The sequence below is a fragment of the Amia ocellicauda genome, chromosome 5 (assembly GCF_036373705.1).
Source record: "Amia ocellicauda isolate fAmiCal2 chromosome 5, fAmiCal2.hap1, whole genome shotgun sequence".
In the NCBI taxonomy this organism is placed as follows: domain Eukaryota; kingdom Metazoa; phylum Chordata; class Actinopteri; order Amiiformes; family Amiidae; genus Amia; species Amia ocellicauda.
In genome coordinates, this window is record NC_089854.1 from 7,703,568 (window position 1) to 7,724,387 (window position 20,820).

Genomic DNA, 20,820 nt, shown 5'->3' on the forward strand with positions numbered 1-20,820 from the left:
TGGAACCAGAAAATGATTAACTAACATTCAAACTTCAAACAGGAAGTGTGGATTGAGCTCAGAGGTCTTAGGGCCTGGGTAAGTTCCATACATGTCTTAAAGGGATGATAAATATAACCGCTCGATAAAACTGCCAAGGCAATGCACATTTTGTAGTGAAAATGTCTTTGATTTGACTATTTTAAATAGGACCAGTGAAAGTTGCATGGCCAGGCTTATCCACTGAGCTGCAGAGTTCAGAATAACCAACAGCCGGGTTTCATTTTATGTCAGGTGAGACTATTAACCCGGATTTCCTCCCCCTTTCACACAAACACATTCTGTCTCATTGGGGGGATGAATTCTTCTTGAAATGCAGAAGCTGAAAACACAGAGGAAATTTGAGAGACACCGACATCAAGCAATCACCAGTCCACACTCTAAAAACACATCAACAAAACAGTTTATTCAAGTACTGCAAATGAGAACCCAAGATCAGAATGACGAAACATACATCACATCTTCGCAACGTCTGCTCAGAAGAGTTTGAAACAGTCTGTAAGTGTCCCAAATGCCTCCCCCACCCACTGCCTCCTACCTCCCTGGACTGTAGAAGAAAAGACACAGCAGTCCTTACTCAACTGTCGAACCTTCCCCATCTGTGCTATCTCAGCCTATTGAATCACAGAAGCCATTCGGGGTTCGGCTGCAAGCTCTCGTTATTGGGGTTGAGCGGTCTAATGGTTCTGATAGGCGAGGTAGGTTGGGGTGGGGAGAGTCAGAGTTGTCTCCTTAAGGGAACACATACAGATTCCTGCAGAATCTTTAAGTCCACCGCACACAGCCTGACTGAAGCCCGCCCAACTCAACTCTACTGATCGGGTTCAGCTGGCACCAGTTTTAGCTGGGCATGTCCTGTATGACCGGAAAAAAACACAATTTCAGGACTTTTTGGAGATGGGAGTCTTTTTTGGGTGGGCTGAGTCTGGTCTGCTTCAGTCGGACTGTGTGAAGGGGGCTTCAGGGTCACTGCAAAATCTGATAATCTCCCCCCCAGATTAGAAGAGTTTTGGTCATAATGTGCAATTTTACACTAGATGCAACATGTGTCAGCACAAATGCATAGCACAAACAAAAAAAATAATTAATACTCTGTGGGGAAACCATTAGAAACTGTCATTTTGCCACTTCTTTACTTACAGTTGTGAAATCGCCCCAGAAACTTTGACAGAACCCAAGCAGCTCAATCCTAATATCAAGGTCATGCATCACTTCTTAAAGGCTTCCCTGAACAATGCCCAAGACACCCCAACAGCCCAGTTTTATTTCCTCTATTTTCTAGTGCCCAGGATTTAGGCTTAAGTAGGACCATGCACCACCGTGCGCATGAGGACTTGGTAAGAGCAGGAGCAACTGAAAAGGGTAATCAAGATTCTGACGTACAAAAACAAAAGTGGACTCTCTGCGTGAGTCCTAACAGTCTGGACAGAAATCAACTGCATTACAGATCACTGCAGCTGGAGCAGGTTCAACTTAGACCGGTATGGCAGAATACAAGGCTTGAGGCGGCTTGTACGTCTATGGAGTAGGGAAACTGTTTCGCGAGGGATTTCAGCCGTTTGCTACTCAGGCAGGATGTGTTTCTGCTCTCTTGGAGTTGCACATGGATGTGGTACCGGTAATAGGGACATTTTCTGGAGGTGTGGAGGGAGACAGTTTTGTGCTATGGCCGATTTTCAAAACGTTGTTTTAGGCACAAGAACTCAGAATTAGATCCGGTAAGATCAGGAGTCAAAATAGAGCAGATCTTTTTAAACAAGAAACAATATTAACTAGCTTCTAGTAATGACTCAAATACAAGCTCCCTTCACCAGCAACACAATCCCAGGCAGATATTCCTTCCCAATCATCAATATTCAAATCAAATATTAGGCCGAACAAAGAAACTTATCAAAATGTAATGTCTGCAAGTTTTTAATAATTAACATTTAAGTTTTGTGTCTTGCAGAATTCAAACAGAAGATGGAGATTCACACAGATCAATGAATGGAAAGTTAAATATGAAGCGATACTCTGCCATCCCAGCCTCAGTTACAATTAACCCTTATAACACTGTTCAATTGACAAAACACAAACATGAGCAAAATTAAAACAGAAAATGAAAAGATCTTGGATCAGTTGGATATTAACCGTGGTTTGTCTTGCATTTCCTTTTATATATATCTCTTTGTTAGAAAAAGAAAGATTGTTTACCAGGTACAGCAGCATCCATTTGTCAAAGTGTTAAAATCATCTAGAGGTAGTTACAAAACAAATGAGGAGGTCAGCCCTGCATTTATTCTGCATTACTGTAACAAAAACCAGTACACTGCAAAGTAAAGAGTTGCATTCGTATTGACCCGAAAATAATCTGTAAAGACAGTCCACTTACAGTTCCCTTTAAAATCTCCCCGTTGACCCCACCCAACCCCTGTAAAAAATATTCTCTATAACTCAAACAGGCAGAATGACCCCCCAACTCCGCTGATACGCAGATGCAACCAAGCGTAAGAAAAACAAAACAGAAAATGGAAGGTATTACACCAAAACCAGGACATTGTCAATATTGCAAACCAACAAAATCCTGTCAAGTATTTTGTTTGGTACCTGTTTACACACAATACATAGTAACTGTCGACTCTGGGCTTTCTGATCACAAGCCACATAAGCAGTATTCATATAATCAAATGACTACCAATTGCTTTTATTTTCCACCAGAACATTGAGCAGTCTGTAAATATCACTGAAAAGCTGAACTGGCTATAATATAGAGTATTTTTTTGTAGCTTTTTCATCTTTTTTAAGCAAACAAATATACGAATGACAGGCAATTCAGCACATCATGCTTATCCTGATGCTTATGTTATACTTGCTCTTGGCAAGGAAAAACAATATATTCCCAAAACTACACAAATTCCTTTATTTGTCTACATGAAGGAGGGACTTGGGAAATTTTAAAGACAAAAAATGATCTGGGTATTTAAAGCTTAAGATTGCTTTTCAAAATCTATATATTCTGCCATTTAGTAACAAGCGTGTTTTGAGTTAAAGTGTTAATGTGGTATCAGCTTGAACTGGGCATTTGAAAAGTGGATATTGCAGAGAGGAACTATGGAAGTAGTTTTTAGCATTTATTTATTTGACACTCATGAATAACAGAAGGTCTGATCCCAGTCTTGTGGCGTGGGGGGGGAGCCAAAAGCAAATGGGCAGTTAACAAATTGTTCATTACAGTGATTTTATGACAAGGTAGGAACAGGAGCGGTTATTGTGGTGGAGGGTGTGCACAGAAAGACAATGTGACAAGGACAACACACACAACATAAACCAAAACAAAAAGAACAAAAAAGTGAAATGCAGGCCATGTTTTACACCATTTCCATAAAAAAATGCAAAAGATAAGCTTGCCATCTTTTTAACCATGTTCTCATACACTCAGTTATGCCTATCCCTTCATTTAGAGATCTCCATGAAGACGCACCTATCGTCTTCTGAAAACGGGCCGTCGGGATTCGAGTGAAAAATAACTGTAGTAAATGTTTCTATCTGTCACCACAGTGTTAAAATAGCCTGTGCAGCAAAAGGAAGGGCACCTGGGCAGAGATATAAGCACTACGCATTGTAGCTGGCATCTCAAAATCAGTTTCCTTTTAAGACACAATGTTGACGTGCCGTCACTCCCCCTTTATCTAGCAATATCCCTGCAACTTATATTACAGACATATTAAATCACATAGTTTAAGAAAGGGCTATCGGTTTATTATGCATGCAAAATTGCCTTTTCTGAAGGAAACCTCTAAGACGCTCTCAATACAAAGTGTCTTTTGCTTCGGCCAACCTCCATTTACGACAGGGGAGCTAAAGGTCACGCAGTCCTGATTGTGAACTCTCTGATCTTCCCCTATTGGAAAGGGTACAAAATGTATACATAAAAGGAACCTACACAACTATACATCAATGATGGTGAATGAGGGTGAGAAGTGGAGGCAGATATCTGAGAGACAGTCCCCCATGCCATGTTAAAGTGACTGCAGGATCCTAACCTTCCTAAAATATAATGCAAGCAAAACCACATGCCCACTGTCTGCCTGGGTTTGCCGAGTCAAAGATAATGCTAACCAATCATACACCATTATAATACGTTTCAGTGCACCAAAAAAAGTAAAACATTAAAACAAAACAAAACTGCACTTCTACCAGTCAGTGGACATATTTGCAAAAGCTGACATAAGTTTTAAGGTTTCTCCCTGACTTATTTTTTTTTTATGTTTTTATTTCTCATTTATCCGCAGTTGCATTAAGAAAAAAGCCATACTTTGTGACAGACCAGAGCTGGGATAAGCTAAGTGTGTGAATTTTACACAGGGGTAAGCAAGTCAGCATTTGAAAATCCCAAACTAACAACCACGGGTCACAATGACACAACTCATGAACACATTGAATAAAAAGTACAGCCTAATACAGAAAAAGAGATCTCTTTCTCACTCTCTCCAGAAGTAAAGTCTAACCAGTTGAATGTAAGAAGATAAACTAGCTGTCATTACAATGAGGTACGGAGATTGAGGGCTGTCTGGAGAAAGACGGACCCATTTGCAGTATTACCGGGTTATAGAACCGAGTTGTAGCAGCATTATTTTGAGGAGAGACCCACAAGGGGGCTGTGATCAAGAGTTCCCTGACACCCATTAAAAAAAAAAATTACACACACAAAAAAGCAGCAATTTGGAACAGTTTAAACCCTTTCAGTTTGCTGCAGTCTTACAGAAAGCAAAACCTAATCTTCCTGTAGGTTATGGTTCCACAATTCATACAGACTCGTGACAGGTGAAGTGGTTCTTAAAAAGGAGAAATTGGTGCAGACATGGAAATGGGATTATGGGAAGATAGCCAGGGCACTGGAGAAGGACAGCAGGTCAGTCAGTCAGGGAGTTACTTATACTGAGCCACCACTAACAACCGGAGTTTAGGTCAATTTCCTTTGTTCAATGAAATTTCCACCAATTAAATCAATCAGTCTGGTGGATTCCAAATGTACCATATATTCCAATTCTAGAATGGAGCTAGAATTTCCCTTTACTCTCTCGACACCACTGCCCTTTGCAAGCAGGCAAGGTGGATTGTTAGTGTTGGGCGGTCCCCACTGACCTTCACCTTGCTTTTGGGGGTACCGAAACTGTTTTGGGGGGTTATGGGAGGAAAGCTTACCAATTTATCTATGAAACCAATTTGGGAAGTCATAAAGGGGGGGGGGGGGGGAATAAATAAGTGGAAACCATTAAAACCAACAATTCCCAACCAGGGCTGGGCCTGGAGTCACTGCATTTCAGTTTCTTGGCTAATCTTTTCTCACATCAATTTAAGATTCAACTCCCTGTTCTTTTTTATTTAGGATACACCACTTCATAGCTGGGTTCTTGAGAGGAGCCACTGAATTCCACACCAGTCTTACACCTCCCTGATTACACAATTTTGCAGAGTGCATCACCACCTCAAATTTACCAGCAGGCCAATCAGCCAAAACAAGATTAAGAGTCTCGGTAGCCAAATAGGTTGCTGCACTGTGATCAAGGTATCTAGTTTTCAAACTGGATATTCTGCAGACTTTTCTAGAACTTGGGAGCTTATCCTCTGCTTTAAGCAAACACTACTACAAGTGTAAACGGTTTTAGCAGAAGTGTCAGGGGAGATGTTCGGGGTTACCAACCCCGTTGAGCACTTCTATAATCCGTGGCTTCCGGGCTCAAACCCCGCTATGAAGAGAGACCTGGGGGAGACCAAGAAAGCAGGGCTGACACAGGACTGTAAGCACCGGGTGAGGAGGAAAGCCTTTCTAATGGGAAGAGACTTATTCCAGAGAGACGGTTTAGCATGTGTGGACACTACTTGTGCCAAGTAAGAGGATAGTGCACACTTAACGCTGTGCTCTCTTATGCACACAGGTCAGTGGATACAACCACACTGCCTGGCCCATCAATCTCAATGGTGTTCAGCTGCTGTAAGAGGAGCCCCAGCATTTAAACCCATAACAAATAAATTGGGAGAAAGGAATAGTCAAAGAGAATAATTGTTTGGAGGGGATTTTTTTTTCTTCTCTTTTATTAAAAATGGCACCAGATTAAAATTAATTCTGCAACAGTAAACCCACAGCGCCTTTCAGCCTTGCCTTGTCCCGGGGAAGGAGTCTGGTCAGTACCCTTTGAAGCCAGAGAGCACACAAAAGCCTGATCCCAGGAAGAGCTCTAGTTCCCCAAAGACAACATCCAATTTCTTTAATTCAGTACATCCAATATCAACATTAAAAAAAAAGGTACATTCCTAACAAGTCAAAAACATCAGACCCCTCCACAAGTGTAGCCTCCATCACCCCCATAAATGAGCATCCCCTTTAAGAATCCTAATGACAATTCTTTAAACGCATCAACTTTTAAACTGGTTTCTTTGAACAGTTTTAGTTACTATTCAGCATTGTAGTTACATTGTATTTACTTAAAATAGAATTGAAGTATTTGGGGTGGGGGGTTAGGGTTGAAAAATGATTCTACACAATATGGAAAAAGCCTCTAAGAAATAAAAATGACAGTTTAACAGCAAAAAATAAAATCTGTACTAAAATATGCCCAACTGGCTGCACACTATGAATCCTTTAACCTTCAGTTGGGTATGAGGGATATTGGATCATCTTTTGAATTACCACTCCACACACACACAAAGAAAATACATTTTTGTAGGCAACATAAATTCACCTTTGTCCAGTATAAAAGACCACTGTGTAATACCCAAAAACCCATTATGAAACTAAACGGTAAGTCACCAGTTTGTAATATTCATATATATATTTATATATATATATATATATATAGATCTCTCTCTCTCTCTCTCTCTCACAATGTCAGTTTGTTTTCCAGTGCTGTTACAGATAGCAGGTGGATGAAATGTGTTCAACTCCCCATTTTGCCAGGAGGCGGTTAAGAGGAGGAGGGGGTGTGGGGTGGGAAGGGCAGGAAGGGAAGGGTGGCGACTATGTTGGTTTGTATCGGAGTTTCAGTCCAGCTCTTGTTGACAGGAAGTCAGTAAGTTGAGTTATGAGGTAGTGCGGGTTGCAAACGGTTCACTGCTCCTCTTCCTCCTCCTCTTCAGAAGACTCCTGGGATCCCTGCTCCTCCTCCTTCTCCTGGAAGCAAATCACACACACACACCCACCGTTAGCACAGTCGGCTCAGATCGAACTGCAAGTAGATCTAGAGGTGGCCTCTGCTTCCACCCATCATGCTACCTTACTTCTGCAAAAGCCTTCCTTGAGGTTTATAGTGCTCATCAGCACTGCAGCCAACAACAACACACACTGCAGAGAAGTGCAACCCATAGAAAATAAATAGATGCCAGTACACCCTCTACCAAACTACATGTTTTTTAGTACATGGCAGCAGACTGGAAGCAAACACCCTGCACTGCGCATTTCACTCTGCAATCAGATGCCATGTAAATCATTCTTTTCCTGCCAATTTAAGAAGCATCTACAAGTCATTTTCCATTAAAATCCCCATCTCACAGAAATGTCAGCTATGAAAGGCACCAGTAGCGATTCTGCTTTCTAAACTAGCACTAGCCGATATTCTCTGGAAAGCACAAGCATGGGGTTAACACTGAAATAGAGCAGAGCTGAAGACTGACACCACTGTAATCCAGCACTACAGAGCTAAGCATTTAATTCTCAGGTTTACTGGAAAGCACCTAAACAGCTTTATCCAGGATGTATTTCTGGCTAAACTGGAGTGCTCTCTCCCCCTCCCCCCCTTCTTTAAATGCAAATTGCAGGATTCTGTTGATGGAGTTACTACGGCACATTCTAATGTTTTGCAAAAGCCATCATGCTATCAGCCCTTGCACATGGTGCGCTGGATAGTGGATAAACAACCTCTGTTGCTACATCTTCTTGTCTTATAAACACACACACATATATATACAGGTCTGGATCCAATTCAAAAACAGCACTGACTCATTCACAAAGTGAACATTTCCCCCCCCCCTCCCCAAAACCACCACCTCTTTGGCAAAAACTAAAAGGGATTTTTCCTAGTCAAACATTGTCAGCTCAAAGGAATGACCGGTGTTTGTAGTAAACAATCAGGGAGGCAGAGCAAAACCTAGAGGGTGGTGGGGGAGGGCTGTAGGTGGTAGCAAAGTTAGTTAGCATGTCTTGCCAGCCCTCTGTAGGAACTCGGGAGATTTTCCCCAAAGGCAGGAGTTGGAGCAGGAGGGGAAGTGTGCGCGGTGCAGCGCTGCGGTTACTCGGGCCTGGTACTCGGCTTAGTGACTCAGCCGGTAGCAGGATGCCGATGACTCAGCACCAGCCCCCTCTCTCGGCCCACTGCCTCCTCCCTCCTCGGCTCTGGATTTTCATTCATAAAAATAATAAGCTGCTGGGGTAACACTGGGTTATTGCATGACTGGAGCAGAGCAGAAGAAACTAAACTAACACATCACATAGAACTGAAAGCAGCAAGATACTTATGTCCCAACAAAAACTAAAAACAGTAGAGGAGAGGAGAAAACTTGAGGTGTATAATCTTATTGCACCTAAATCTTTCCCAGTTGGGTGAAATCTAATCTCTAGGTGAAGCAGAAGGGTACTTCATGCATTAACTCTAAAGGCAATGTCTTTCAATTAAACTATCAAAGAGTACATTGTTTACATGAGCATTTCATAATACTCAGGATGAAGCAAATACTCTTGCCTGTACCTTTAAGTGCCTTAATGTAGATTGATCTTCCTTTCAAAGCCAATTTAAGATGAATCAAATGCATACATCATTTAGGCTTATCTAATAAAGAAAGCATTTTAAAATGTCATGTTTTTGGTTTGTGGCTAGCTTGGATACATCAGATAACTAAACAAAGTTTGTCTATAGTCTATACCTTAGCTGGGATGACTGATAGCACACTAAAAGAAAGGATGTTTGCAGAACTAAACATTTGGTGAAAACTATGTCATGGGAAGAGGAACAAATAAAAGATACAACAAGTTGTTGCCAGTCTGCAGTTTCATTGAAAAGGAATTCAAAGAAGAAACCACCTAGTGATGAGTAAAGTGTGAGTCGACCAAGACTAGAGGGAGGGGCACTAATTAAAGTCAGGCTGTGGTATGCCAAACACGTCCCTTGCTCACACACACAAATGTGTAATTGGCATGTTACAACCAAAGACTCAAAACAGGATGCATTTTATATATCTTGGTATTTATACAATTGTTTTAGTGAATGCATCAATTAAGTAATGCAAAAACAAAACAAAAAAACACTTGTAAAGGCCATTCAAATAGGTTTAAAAAAAATTGCAAGAGACCTAAAATTATACAATGATCATTTCAGAAATGTATACCTACATGAAGTGGATGCATGTTTCTCAGACAATATTTTTCATGACACCACAGACGTGCGCACACCTGGTTCACAAAACTGGTTTCAGATTTGGGTACAACTGAAATATTAGCAACAGCATGCCAGACAGCCTCAGTCCCCTAGATCTTCTACAGGTTTCCCTGGTCTGCAGAATCCCCCCCAACACACACAAATGGCCGATAACCTTGGACAACAACAAAGCTATCAAATGCACGGTTCTGTTAAATGCACTTTCAAGCAATTTCTAGGTGCATGACTGTTGAGGAGTTGGTTAGTGGCTAAAGTATAATTAAAATAGCCCCCCCAACAATGGTATCACTAGGACCCCCTCTACCACCCACTTTTGATAAAATCCATCCATCCATTTTCAAAACCGCTTATCCTGGTGAGGGTCGCGGGACTTTTGATAAAATGACACCCAAATATCTCCCTGAATCCAGATTTGGGCTGAACGAATTACCTTCCTTATGGTGGTAGGTGCATTAATTGAACAATTAACTTATGCACACCGACGATCACAAATTAGATCACATGCATAAATGGATTATGGTCACGTGTGGAAAGTAAACTATATATATATACACAAATGTTTAACACTAAATACAGCTTGATTGTGTTACTACAGCTTTACTGTTGCTACAGAAAATTGCCTTTTTTTGTTCTCTTCCTGCAGAGAAAAACAACAAGGCTTGGTGAAATCCATTTTCCGATAAGCAGCCAAATGCAAATGTTTTGAAAAGGTTGCTATTGGCAACAGCCTTCCACATACACACACCTTCAGCTTTACAGGACCTCACTGAGGATCGCTGCAACTTAGTTGTCTTTACAGACTGCCTGATGACAAAACTAAAAACACTGCAAATGGGGAAGCGGTTTAAACCTAGCTAGCTGTATGGATGACGGGTAATGTAAATAACAGAGGACAAGACCCACTCATACAGTTTGGTCCTGGATTTTATCACTTTTATAAAGGGGCTCTCACCGCTTTCTTGGGTCGTCCCCTGCGTTTTCCCCCTGCAGACGCTGTCGATTTCTGTAGGAAGAGAAATAAGCATTAAAAACTGCACTGCTCCACAATGAGACGCCAAAATTAAATCTGACCTGGGGAGCCGGCGTAGGGAAGGTACATATCACAGAAGGAGAACCATTTGAAAAGACAGGAATTTTATTGCCCCCCCCACTAGTCCACATTACTTTCACACCTGTGGTATAAATATCAGCCTTCAGCAGGAGCATTCGTGGTAGGCCCTGGATGAGGAACAAGGTCAGGCTACCACATACTGCCGTGCTTGCGCCTGCTCAGTTTGGCAGTCGCACTCATACTAGCTGTGTGTCAAGGCTGCTCATTTCAGCACAGCAGGGCTGCAGTTCTGTGGCTAATACTGGCATACGAGGGGCACGTGTCACCACTAGAGGGAGCCACACCAGAAGCTGCACAGAAATGGGGAAGCAGATGGTTGGAGGGCTTCGGGTTGAGAGGCTATTATCGATGAAGCCGACAGCAGTTGTGTGTGGGGTGCAGGGCTGCGCGTGCCACCTGGTTTGGGCCCAGGACAGCTGCTCAGACTCAGTGAGGACAGGACAGGACAGGGAGTGCGACACGAACACACGCGCTCACACACGCTGCATCCTGGCCACGCCGGACACAGCGCACAGCCTAATGGAGCAACCCTGCGTTGCCGGGGCGACCACCGACGTAACAGAATGGGAGCGTTGTTTACTCGGCACGGCCGGCGTGAGTCGTGCACCTGTACTGAGCGGTTCTGCACAGGAAACTGGGGGACCGGAGCTGAAGGCACAAAAATAGCCTGCATTTCTGCACTGAGTAAAGCATGGGGACAGTGGGGAACATGCTGTGCAATACTCTTAAACACAGCATTCGCATTTTCAGCAGTCAGTTAAGTGTGGTGGGGTAAAATATGGGGCAAAAAACACATGCAGTAGAAGACCTTTTCAATGCAATCTGTAAACATATAGAGAATAGGGTGTGTGTGTGTGATATATAGATATAGATTAACGGATTTAAAGGCGTTTATTTTTTGGTAACTGAAAGCATAGTTCTCATTTCAAAGTATTATAAAATGGTCCCAATGGTTAAGCTTGAAGTGGCTTTACAACGGGGGTGAGCAGTTATCTCCCAGCAACCCTCCCAGAAGAGATTATAATGGGCGAAGTGTTTGCCCCCCTCCCACCATGTTATGACCTAACTGATACTAGCAATGTGTCAGAGAACCGCAGAGTAGGGGAAAAGCTGAGAAAACTGACTAGCGAGGGAGCAACAGCTGTTCACTGCAGAACAGTCCAGTCCCATGGCACCACGAACTGCAGGCCCCGCCCATTCAAAACAGCAATGACACACTGTGTTCAGTTCTAAAAGTTATAATTCGTGGTCAATTCAATATGCATGAGGAACACATCAACATGCACTCTTTAAATGCCCCCCGTTTCCATGTGTCAACAATGTGGTGAAGGAGAAATCCACCCAAACAAGCAATGCTGCTTAAGCACAGAATGCTTCTATACTACACAGGGGGTCTTTTCCTAGTAGGATCACCCTGCAGGTTGTTTAATATCAAAATGCTTTCATGCAGGACACTTATGAGAGGTGGGTACCTCATCAGTATGGTCTCGCAGCCTCAACCGACTTACTCCTCTGAGGTGGTGTGGATTGTTTAAGATCTACCATCAGCTTCCTGTGTGGAATTAAACTAAGACTTTGGCACTCAGATTGCACAGCTGCCTGTAGGGGGTGACACTCACTTTGCTCTTGACTGTGCTCTTGTTTTTGCTGCCCTTTGGTCTTCCCCGAGGCCGCTTTGGAGACGGGGATCCACTGGGTTCCTGCAAAAAAGAGGGGGGGTGCAGAAAGTCAAAACTAGGAAATTCATATTTCTTGCTTTGCAAAACCGCTTATGTATTTTGAAGTTCCAAATCAATAATTTCATTGGTTAGGTTTCAGAAATCCGATATGCAATTTATAGGTTGGATACAAGAATGCTCATGGTCTTTACCAATACACCTTCAGAGAATGAGTCAGATAGACCCTCAAGACTGGCATATTACCATTTAAATATTTTAGCAGGGTTAACAGTGTTCCCTTCCCTTCTCCATGACTTCTTGTTCAAAAGCCCTACAGAACGCAAAGGCATACGCAATATTTAGAGGAAATCTAAAAGGTCCACATTCCAGTTAAGCAAAATATAAAAATAATGGTCAGGATAGGGATAAGTGCACTGTAAATGAAACCCGGATGGCTATACTACACTTAAGGTTATGGGAACAGGGCAATAGTCAACTGCAATATATCATGACTAAAAGAGAATACATTTAGTGCATACAGAGATTAAACTTTTATATCAATATAAGCATTGGAACAAGAGCTTGATTCTACATTTTCAGATGAACAACACTAGTTTAAAATACTTAGCACTTAATTCTGGTGCAGCACAGAATAATATAAACACGCCAGACAAAAGTGGTGAAAGCGAGTTACAGAAAGTCCACGCTGATTCTTCACTTCGCCTAGGAAATCCTAGTAACCCCTGCCTACACTTGCATTTAGGCTACAGTACAATATGCTATTTCTTCAGAGAATAAGATTTTGTGCGATACAAAGAAAGCTCTGTTCAAGGTCAGTGCAACTGACACCCACGGCTACTTTAAGACTAACAGGTGGTACATAGCCACAGGTTGCCAAGTCCCATTAATTGTAACAAATGTACTGACTATCAGTGGCAAAGGCGAAGTTCACTGGAAACGTGCACCTCGTTTACAAAAACATTACAGACATTTGTTTAGAAGCAAGTGCATCATCCTCCATTTCAGGAACGAATACCTCATACCACTGTGACTGAGTGTCACCAAATGGTAATTTTTAAATTGAGGTTTTTCTAAATAGTAAATTAGGAAGAACTTTTTAGGGAAAAAAAAATTAAAAGCAGCTCTAACTGATTTGGCCAAGAAAACCGGAACAATTGAATAAATAAAATTGAATCCAAGTAAGGTATACATCACAGAAATCAGGAATTAATAAACTATTAGGTACTTTCTTGCCGAGACCCAAACTGAAACAACGGTCAGTAAAACTACAGGTCCCCTCAGGCTAAAGGCCGTTTATTGCTGTGTACATAGAGCAACCGTAGGTTTTTATAATCAGTCTGTGCAAACCAAACATTGCTGTGCAATTAAGCACAACATCGCACTCTCCCAGCTCAAAGGTTATGGCAGTATCAGGCCTGATCAAAGGGAAGCCGGTGAAAAGGAAACTGGTGCCATGCTACCTTACAGACCTGATCAGCATTCCGTCCTACATTAAAACCAAACCAAAATGCCATTACCCTTTATCTTGTTGGTCAAAGAGTTTGGTAACAGAACTTCACCACCCTGCAATAGATTTACAGGTTGATTTAACCTGGATGGAAATCTAAACATCCAGGATAGTTCAGCACCTTGGGGGCAGCTACTGCAAATGCAAAACTGGGGGTTGTTTTCTGCACTGGAAAAAAATAAAGCAAAGTATGAGCTCAAGAAAGCTACCCCCCAAATGGTGGAATTTAAAAAAATATATGGGACTACTCCTAATCTAGATGTATACAAATCACATCCACACAAAAAAATAAAAAAACACATCTATAAATATTGTTCACCTTTCCTAGCCAGCTCTTGATCACTACTAGTACACGTCCTTTATTGTTTTCTCTAAGAGGCTCTATTCAAGATGCCTCCATGCTCGGAACAAATGCTCTCAGAACTGGGGGAGGGGGGCCTGCTCTGCACACTACATGGTTGAATATCCCCGCTTGCCAACAAAGGCTATGTAGGTCTTTATTGTTCGTTGGCGTAGAAGTAAGGGACTGCTGCTTTGTACTGCCACTGGAGGGAGGAGGAGAAAAAAAAAAAAAAAAAGGGGGAGGTTAGAGTAAGGAGGGAGAGAGGAGGAGGGGGTCAAAGACAACCTCAGCCATCTCCTGCTTCTCTCCAAACTATTTAAACCATACAGAGAGAAGGCCTCCACTGTACATGCAGTCGGAGGGTCTGTGGCTATCACCTTTCAATCAAAACAAATGGAAGGACCCCCAATCTTTAATAAAACCGAGGACAGCTATGCCACGAAGTCTACGCTCTCATGCAGGAGTGCTCCTCCAATACATGTCTTTTTTTTTTTTTTACAGCTAACCTATTGAGCCAGACCACAGTAAACAGTAAGCGCCTCCCAACAGAAAGCACATTTGGTAAAGCTGCAAACGAATACATGGATGTCATTTGGCGACATTGCGTTTGCAACAGCAGTGTGGGACAGATAGCGAAGGAGATTATTCAGGGGGATCCAAGGCCATCAGAGGAAGATGTTTTCCGCAGTTAAAAAAAAAAAACCCTGTTCAATAACTACTGAATCAATACAGATGTATATGAAATAAGGGGAAGGGGGTTGGGAGCATTGTACAGACCATGTCTCAGCTAGAGCTATAAGAATAAGAATTTATAATAAAATAAAAAAGGTGGGGGGGGGGGGGGGTATCCGTCTGACCAAGGAGCAGTAATAAACATGAATAATGCATCCGGCTGTATATTACAGTGGTGCAGGTTTTTATTACCTTCCTAGTCTGTTTACAGCTGCATCCATTAGCAACCCTGTAATCTAACACCAAGGGCACCCTCTCTAACCGACAGCTCGGGCAGTCAATGGCAGCCCACACTGTACTTATCACAAGCCAATCCGGGGTGGGAGCAGGCGGGGCTTCAGGGTTACCATTGGTTTAAAGAGCTCAGTTTACAGGGTTCTGACAATCTGCCAGGCCAAATGAAGATCATTACAAACGTGTGGAGGGAGGGGGAGGGGGAAGAATGTCCTTAAATGCAAGACAGTAGTCACTATCCAATGGCGGTCTGATTTAAATAGGAAACAGTTTATGCGTGTGCGCGTATATATTTTATTGCATGATATTAAACCTTTTTGTGAAAAAACAAACAAACATTCAAATCATTGCTCAATAGAAAAATAACCAATCAGCACCTTAAATTCTAAAGACTGAAAACATTTAATGTAAAAATTCCTACACATACTTGCATAAACCAACCTCTTTTGTAAAAAATCAAATTGCCCATTTTTGAAAGTATGCACAAACCAATTGAAATACTTTTAAATGTAATATTCCTGCACAAAATCGTTTATATAGGGGGCTTTATCTGCTGGAAGTGCTCTGCGGAGGAGGCTGAGCAGTGAAAACAAAAACCGAGACCTTTCAGGCAGAGATGGGTTACAGGCAAGCTTCCTCTCTTCCACAAGCAGAGACCAACAGCATCTACCATGAGGCCCGAGTCTGTGGCACTAGAACTGTGGAAGGCGGAGCCTGCGTTCCACCACAGCAAGAGGCGGAGATTGCAATTCTTTAAACTCTGCTGCATTTCGGATGAGCACAGATTTCACCCAAATCAAAGAATGAATGGGTTGGAATGATAAAGAGTGCTTTGGGGAAAGCCCAAAAAAATGCATGCATATTATATACACACACACACACACACACGCACACAATTTAATTATAGCATCTCAAACCGAGAACTCCAGTCATCCCAAGGCTGCCTTAAGCACACATTTCACAATCGCAAATGAAATGTCACACTATATACAATTGCGGTCTTCACCCACATTGGCATGGAATAGATGTATTTTATGCACAGCACAGTAGTAATAAGAAAACAGGCAAGACCTTTTACACGTGCACATGGATATTACACACAAGCATATTTTCCTTGCTCGTCTCTTTGAGCTGGAACTCTTACGCTGCACATGTGGGATTAGTTTCTTGCCATAATGCAGATATTGTGACAAAACGATTATGGGCTGGTCAGTGTGGTATGGTCAACCATACTTACTTCAAGGCTCTTTAGCTGTGGCTGCTTCCTTGGTCTTCCCCTCCCTCTCTTCTCAGCTCCATCCTTATCTTTCTGAGACAAAGACTGGTTGCCTTTTGAACCTGAATCGCTCATTTTTCAGTCTGTCCGTCTGTTCTGTGGAAAGGTGTACAAAGAATCCATTACTATGATCTCTATATAAAAATCACATGGGTTTGGTAGGTTTTTCCAGTCATTGAGGTTCTTTCCAGGCTGCGTTTTGACACCCCAACTAGCAATTCCCCTTTTAGAACTATGTAAACACCCTGCAGAAAAGTACTACCCTCTGTCAATAAACCAACTACATTTCACTTTTGACCTTAGTTACATAAAGTCACAAATGCAAAGTCCAACAAACACTGCAAAACCTTATAGATTTGGGTGCTTAGAAATGCTTAGGTCTCTTCATACATACACGTAGACACGTGTTGGTGCATTTTGTTTTGATTGGGATTTTAACCCGTGGGTGGATGATACAATGTTTCTAAATGCCACACGGTTTTAAGTGAAGAAACCAAGATTAATAGCCGTATCCACCAGCACACCTGTGAGCAACGCCTGACCAAAAACAACCCTCCCAAAACAAAGAAAAGCAAAATAAGTTTTAAAGTGCACACGCAACAAAAGCATGGGCTTGTTTTTATAATAGGGGTGCAGAACAGGTCTCACAAAGCGCGCAGTGCCCGTGCCCACGTCAAGGTAAATACACTAGCATGTGCGTGTGGAATATTGCACAAAATACACATACCAAATGCACCAACTACATTACATGCAATTGCATATAAACACAAGTGCAAATGAAACATGAATTCAACAATAATGTAAACTTTGCTCAAACGCAGTCTATTTCACCCCTTCTTAACCCCCCCCCCCGCTTTTAGATTTACAGTATCATGGGAAGCACCACACACGAGCAGACAGGCAAGAGGAATACGTATCCACAACATATATGGCACGGAACCGTGTATACATTCATAAGCAAACTATATAAGCATTTGTCAAGTTCAACAGTTTACAAAAATACAAGTTAAGACTCCAAATTCCGATATTAATGAGAGCGCAGACTAAACGCAACGATATACCGGCAAACTGCAACCGAATCCCCAACACAGAAGTGCAGCGAGTTCAAAGGCCGACATCCCCAGACCGCGGTCTCGTCATTTTGTAAACAGACGAAACCCACAGTGTTGCGTGCAAAACACTAGAAACTGTCCACCGGCTTCAAAAGCATAAAGATATGACATCCCCACACCGCCGTAACTTGCTAAGCCTGCGAGCCATACATACATACAGCAGAATGTGGCTAATGCTGCGGAGAGCCCGGGCGCTACGGGTGCCCCGCAGTTCCTCCGCGGACAGGAACATGCAAGAAAGCAAACACAAATACAACGAGCGTGTGGGGAAGCGACCTCCTCGTTTTGTGCATCAAAGAAGATAACCTGCAAGCAGCAAAAAGGCAATGCAAACGTCATAAAATAAATAAATAAACCGCTTGTCGCTTCTGCTGTGGTGGCTACAGGGGAAGGGAAGAGAAGAACCATGTGCAAGACACCCCCCTCTCCTCCCTCCCTCCGAAAATAACAATGAAACATGTGCAGTTCAACAGACTGAAATGCAACACCCGAGCCACATTTGAAGTGCATCCACACAGCAAGAAAAATAAAAGGTAGTGTGGCACGTAAACAAATACATACATACATACATACATACATACATACATACATACATACATAAAGTGGCCGTTTACTTACACACGAGCAAGGCCGGTTTAACGCTCGCAAACACAAACAGGCACCGAAGCAGGGAATTCAGCACGGCTGTCTTTTTCGTCCCCCCCACCCCCCCTGGATAATGTCCTCTGATTAAATTAAAACAAAAAAGCTCCCTGCTAGTCTGGCCGGCCTCCCTGCCTGCCTGCCTGCCTGCCTGCCTGCCTGCCTGCTTGCAGCCTTGCTTCCTTGCCTGCCTGACCGGTTTAAAGCCTGGCTTCACCAGCAGCTACAGTAGATACAAGCCTAAGGAAATAAGCACACTAACCCAGCCCTTTAAAAACCTCAGCTTTTTTTTTCAGAAGTGAGACACACAGAGGAAGTAATGGAGAGAGAGGGGAAAGGGAAAAAAAATTACCAAATTAAAAAAAATGTAGCAGGTCCTGGACCCGATCCAACGTGTGCTAAAAATAGCGTGCCGTGTCCTCCAAATGAAATAAAAAGCGCCAGCCAGGGGCAGGGTTAGGGCGCTTTAAGGAGGTTCCCTCTCGGGGATCTAACAACGACGGGGCGGGGATATGATAAGTAGGCCGGTTCCTGCTCAAAACTATTGACACAGACTTTTACATGTGAAATACAGTTCATATCACGAATGGGAAAACTTTACCATTATAATCAGGTTGTTTTAATGCAAGACTGTGCAAACATTTAAATAGTTGGTGGGGGTCGTTTGTTTAGGTGTGTATTTCAACATATGTCATGTTTTATGTTCATGAACACCTTAGGCAAACTATTTGCCTGCTTCTGAATAACTACATTTAATTTATGAAGCAGGTTTATATGCTATTTCATTTTGCTAGTCATCACTACTGAGCTTTTGTGGTTATTTTTAACGCCTATCAGACCTTCAAAGCAAGCTAAGCCATAAAAAACGTATCAAACGTTAATACTTGAACAGTTCTGGCAATGAATAAGCTCAGCACTTCCCATATTAATATTTGCAAAAACTGTAATTCATGGCATCTTTGACAATGTTTATAATCAAAAGATAATTGACTTAAACCACAATTAAACCACACAAATACTTCATTTGGGGATATTATGTTTATCCACCACACCATTCATTATTTTATTTTTTTAGAGATAACTAAACCAAACATACTTTCATTGTTTTCCAGTTGCACATTTAGATAGATTCTGTGGGGGGGAACCAGATAATTTAATGATACTGTTTTTGTTTTTTGGTAATGTAATGTGTTTCAGTTATTTTGTAAAATGAAAAGATTATGTAGTAGCAAAACAATACAAATAAAACAATTGCACATCTAGGTCTAGACCAAATCTAAATTTGACCAATAGCAAATTACAGATTGGTATCCTATAAAGTTGCTTGTGAAATTATGAAATGTTACCCTGCCTGGCATTACCTCAAAAATATGCATACTTAAAAAAAAAAGTAGTGAAAAGGTATGTTTATAATGATCTCTTGCTTTATTTATTTTTTAAGATGACAAAATCTTTAAAGAACGTTAACATTCATTTTGTCCACAATGTCTTACACAAATGCATGCCTTTAAAATCAGATATCTGTAAATAATCCAGGTGAGGTCACTAGCATTTTGGGAGTCAGCATTTGTAAGCGATCCCACTTCTTGGATGAGTCTGGCTGGCTGTAGTGTAAACCAGCTTGTGCCTGTTACAACACTATTGCAGTGGCATAGCTCAGACAACATGGCAGTGATAATTGGTTAGAAGAGTGGCAATAACAAGGAGGATTTGCAGAAAAGGGAAATAAACTGAGATCACAATTTAAAGTAGGCTGTTTTTGTGTTTCTTCTAGTGTATGAGCATCATTCACCCAAGCAGCTAATCTGTATGCACACAGACAAATATATATGAAATCACAAAACAACAAAAAACCTTTTGCTAATTACATAAACATAAATATGATAACAAAACACTGCAACAATGTGATGCAAATTCAAATTGTGAAGAATTTTAAAATATTTTTTCTGAAGTACATTAATAGCAATCATGGTCTAGCTTAGTCATAAGTGTTTCCTAAAGTGGTGGCAGGGGGATTTTGAAGTAGGACATTTAAAGATAGCCTATGCCTCTCACAGTTTTCTCCAAAGAGAAACCAAAAGTCCAGTTTAATTAGTGAAGTCTGAACTTAAAAAGTGACCAGTAAACAAACATGGTTTTAGGGTGAAGGTTATAGAAATAAATCTTTAAACCTGTGATAGGAGGATCAAAAGACTCTCACCAAATCTCAAGCCTTATCAAAAACAGGGCAAATCTCTTCCATAATGATTCTGAGACATAATTACTGGCTATTCAATTTAACACAAAAAGCACAATTTCTTCCAAGCCATTTAGCTTTCTGTCTCGAACCGCTATTGATTTGAAGAGCCTTATCAGTTCTGTGGCTTACAGGACAAAGCATTGAGGGGGTATTGCCACATGGAGACGTCCCCTGTAGAGAGCAAACAGGTGGGGTTTAGACGCCTGAGGAAACTGAAAAGGCTGACATACTGAATTTAAATAGGTGAATCTGGGAACATATTGCACCTCTAATGTTCGCCCATAAGGAGCACTGGCTGGGCTATTGGGGCTAAACATCCCAGCTCAGGAAACTGTAGGACAATAGGCTCCTCACACCCATCGGGGGACCATGGGAGACAAAGGGTGTGTATTACATGAAGATGGCTACGCTTTTATGTCTCTTGTACTTAAAGGAGACGTCTTGGAATGTTCCAGTAGTCTCGGTGCAAGAATGCCGCCGTGCAACAGGAGCGTTAGCC

General features: G+C 41.9%; 1 protein-coding gene across 6 annotated transcripts; it reads right to left on the reverse strand.

Annotated features, from left to right (window-relative positions):
• Window positions 1–424: 424 nt before the first annotated feature.
• LOC136749348 (high mobility group protein HMG-I/HMG-Y) lies at window positions 425–18,545 on the reverse strand. Of its 6 annotated transcripts, none has more exons than XM_066703553.1 (5): window positions 18,435–18,545; window positions 16,290–16,424; window positions 12,177–12,257; window positions 10,399–10,449; window positions 425–7,189 (listed from the first exon to the last, which is right to left on the reverse strand). In XM_066703553.1, exons 2-5 carry the CDS (start codon window positions 16,401–16,403, stop codon window positions 7,127–7,129), a joined length of 309 nt encoding a protein of 102 aa, XP_066559650.1. In that variant the 5' UTR covers window positions 16,404–16,424; window positions 18,435–18,545; the 3' UTR covers window positions 425–7,126. The 6 variants fall into 6 exon arrangements, with proteins under 6 accessions (XP_066559650.1, XP_066559655.1, XP_066559656.1 ...); XM_066703558.1 differs by having other exon boundaries at window positions 16,290–16,419; window positions 18,435–18,532; XM_066703559.1 differs by lacking the exon at window positions 18,435–18,545 and adding an exon at window positions 18,059–18,393 and having other exon boundaries at window positions 16,290–16,419.
• Between the last annotated feature and the right edge of the window lie 2,275 nt (window positions 18,546–20,820).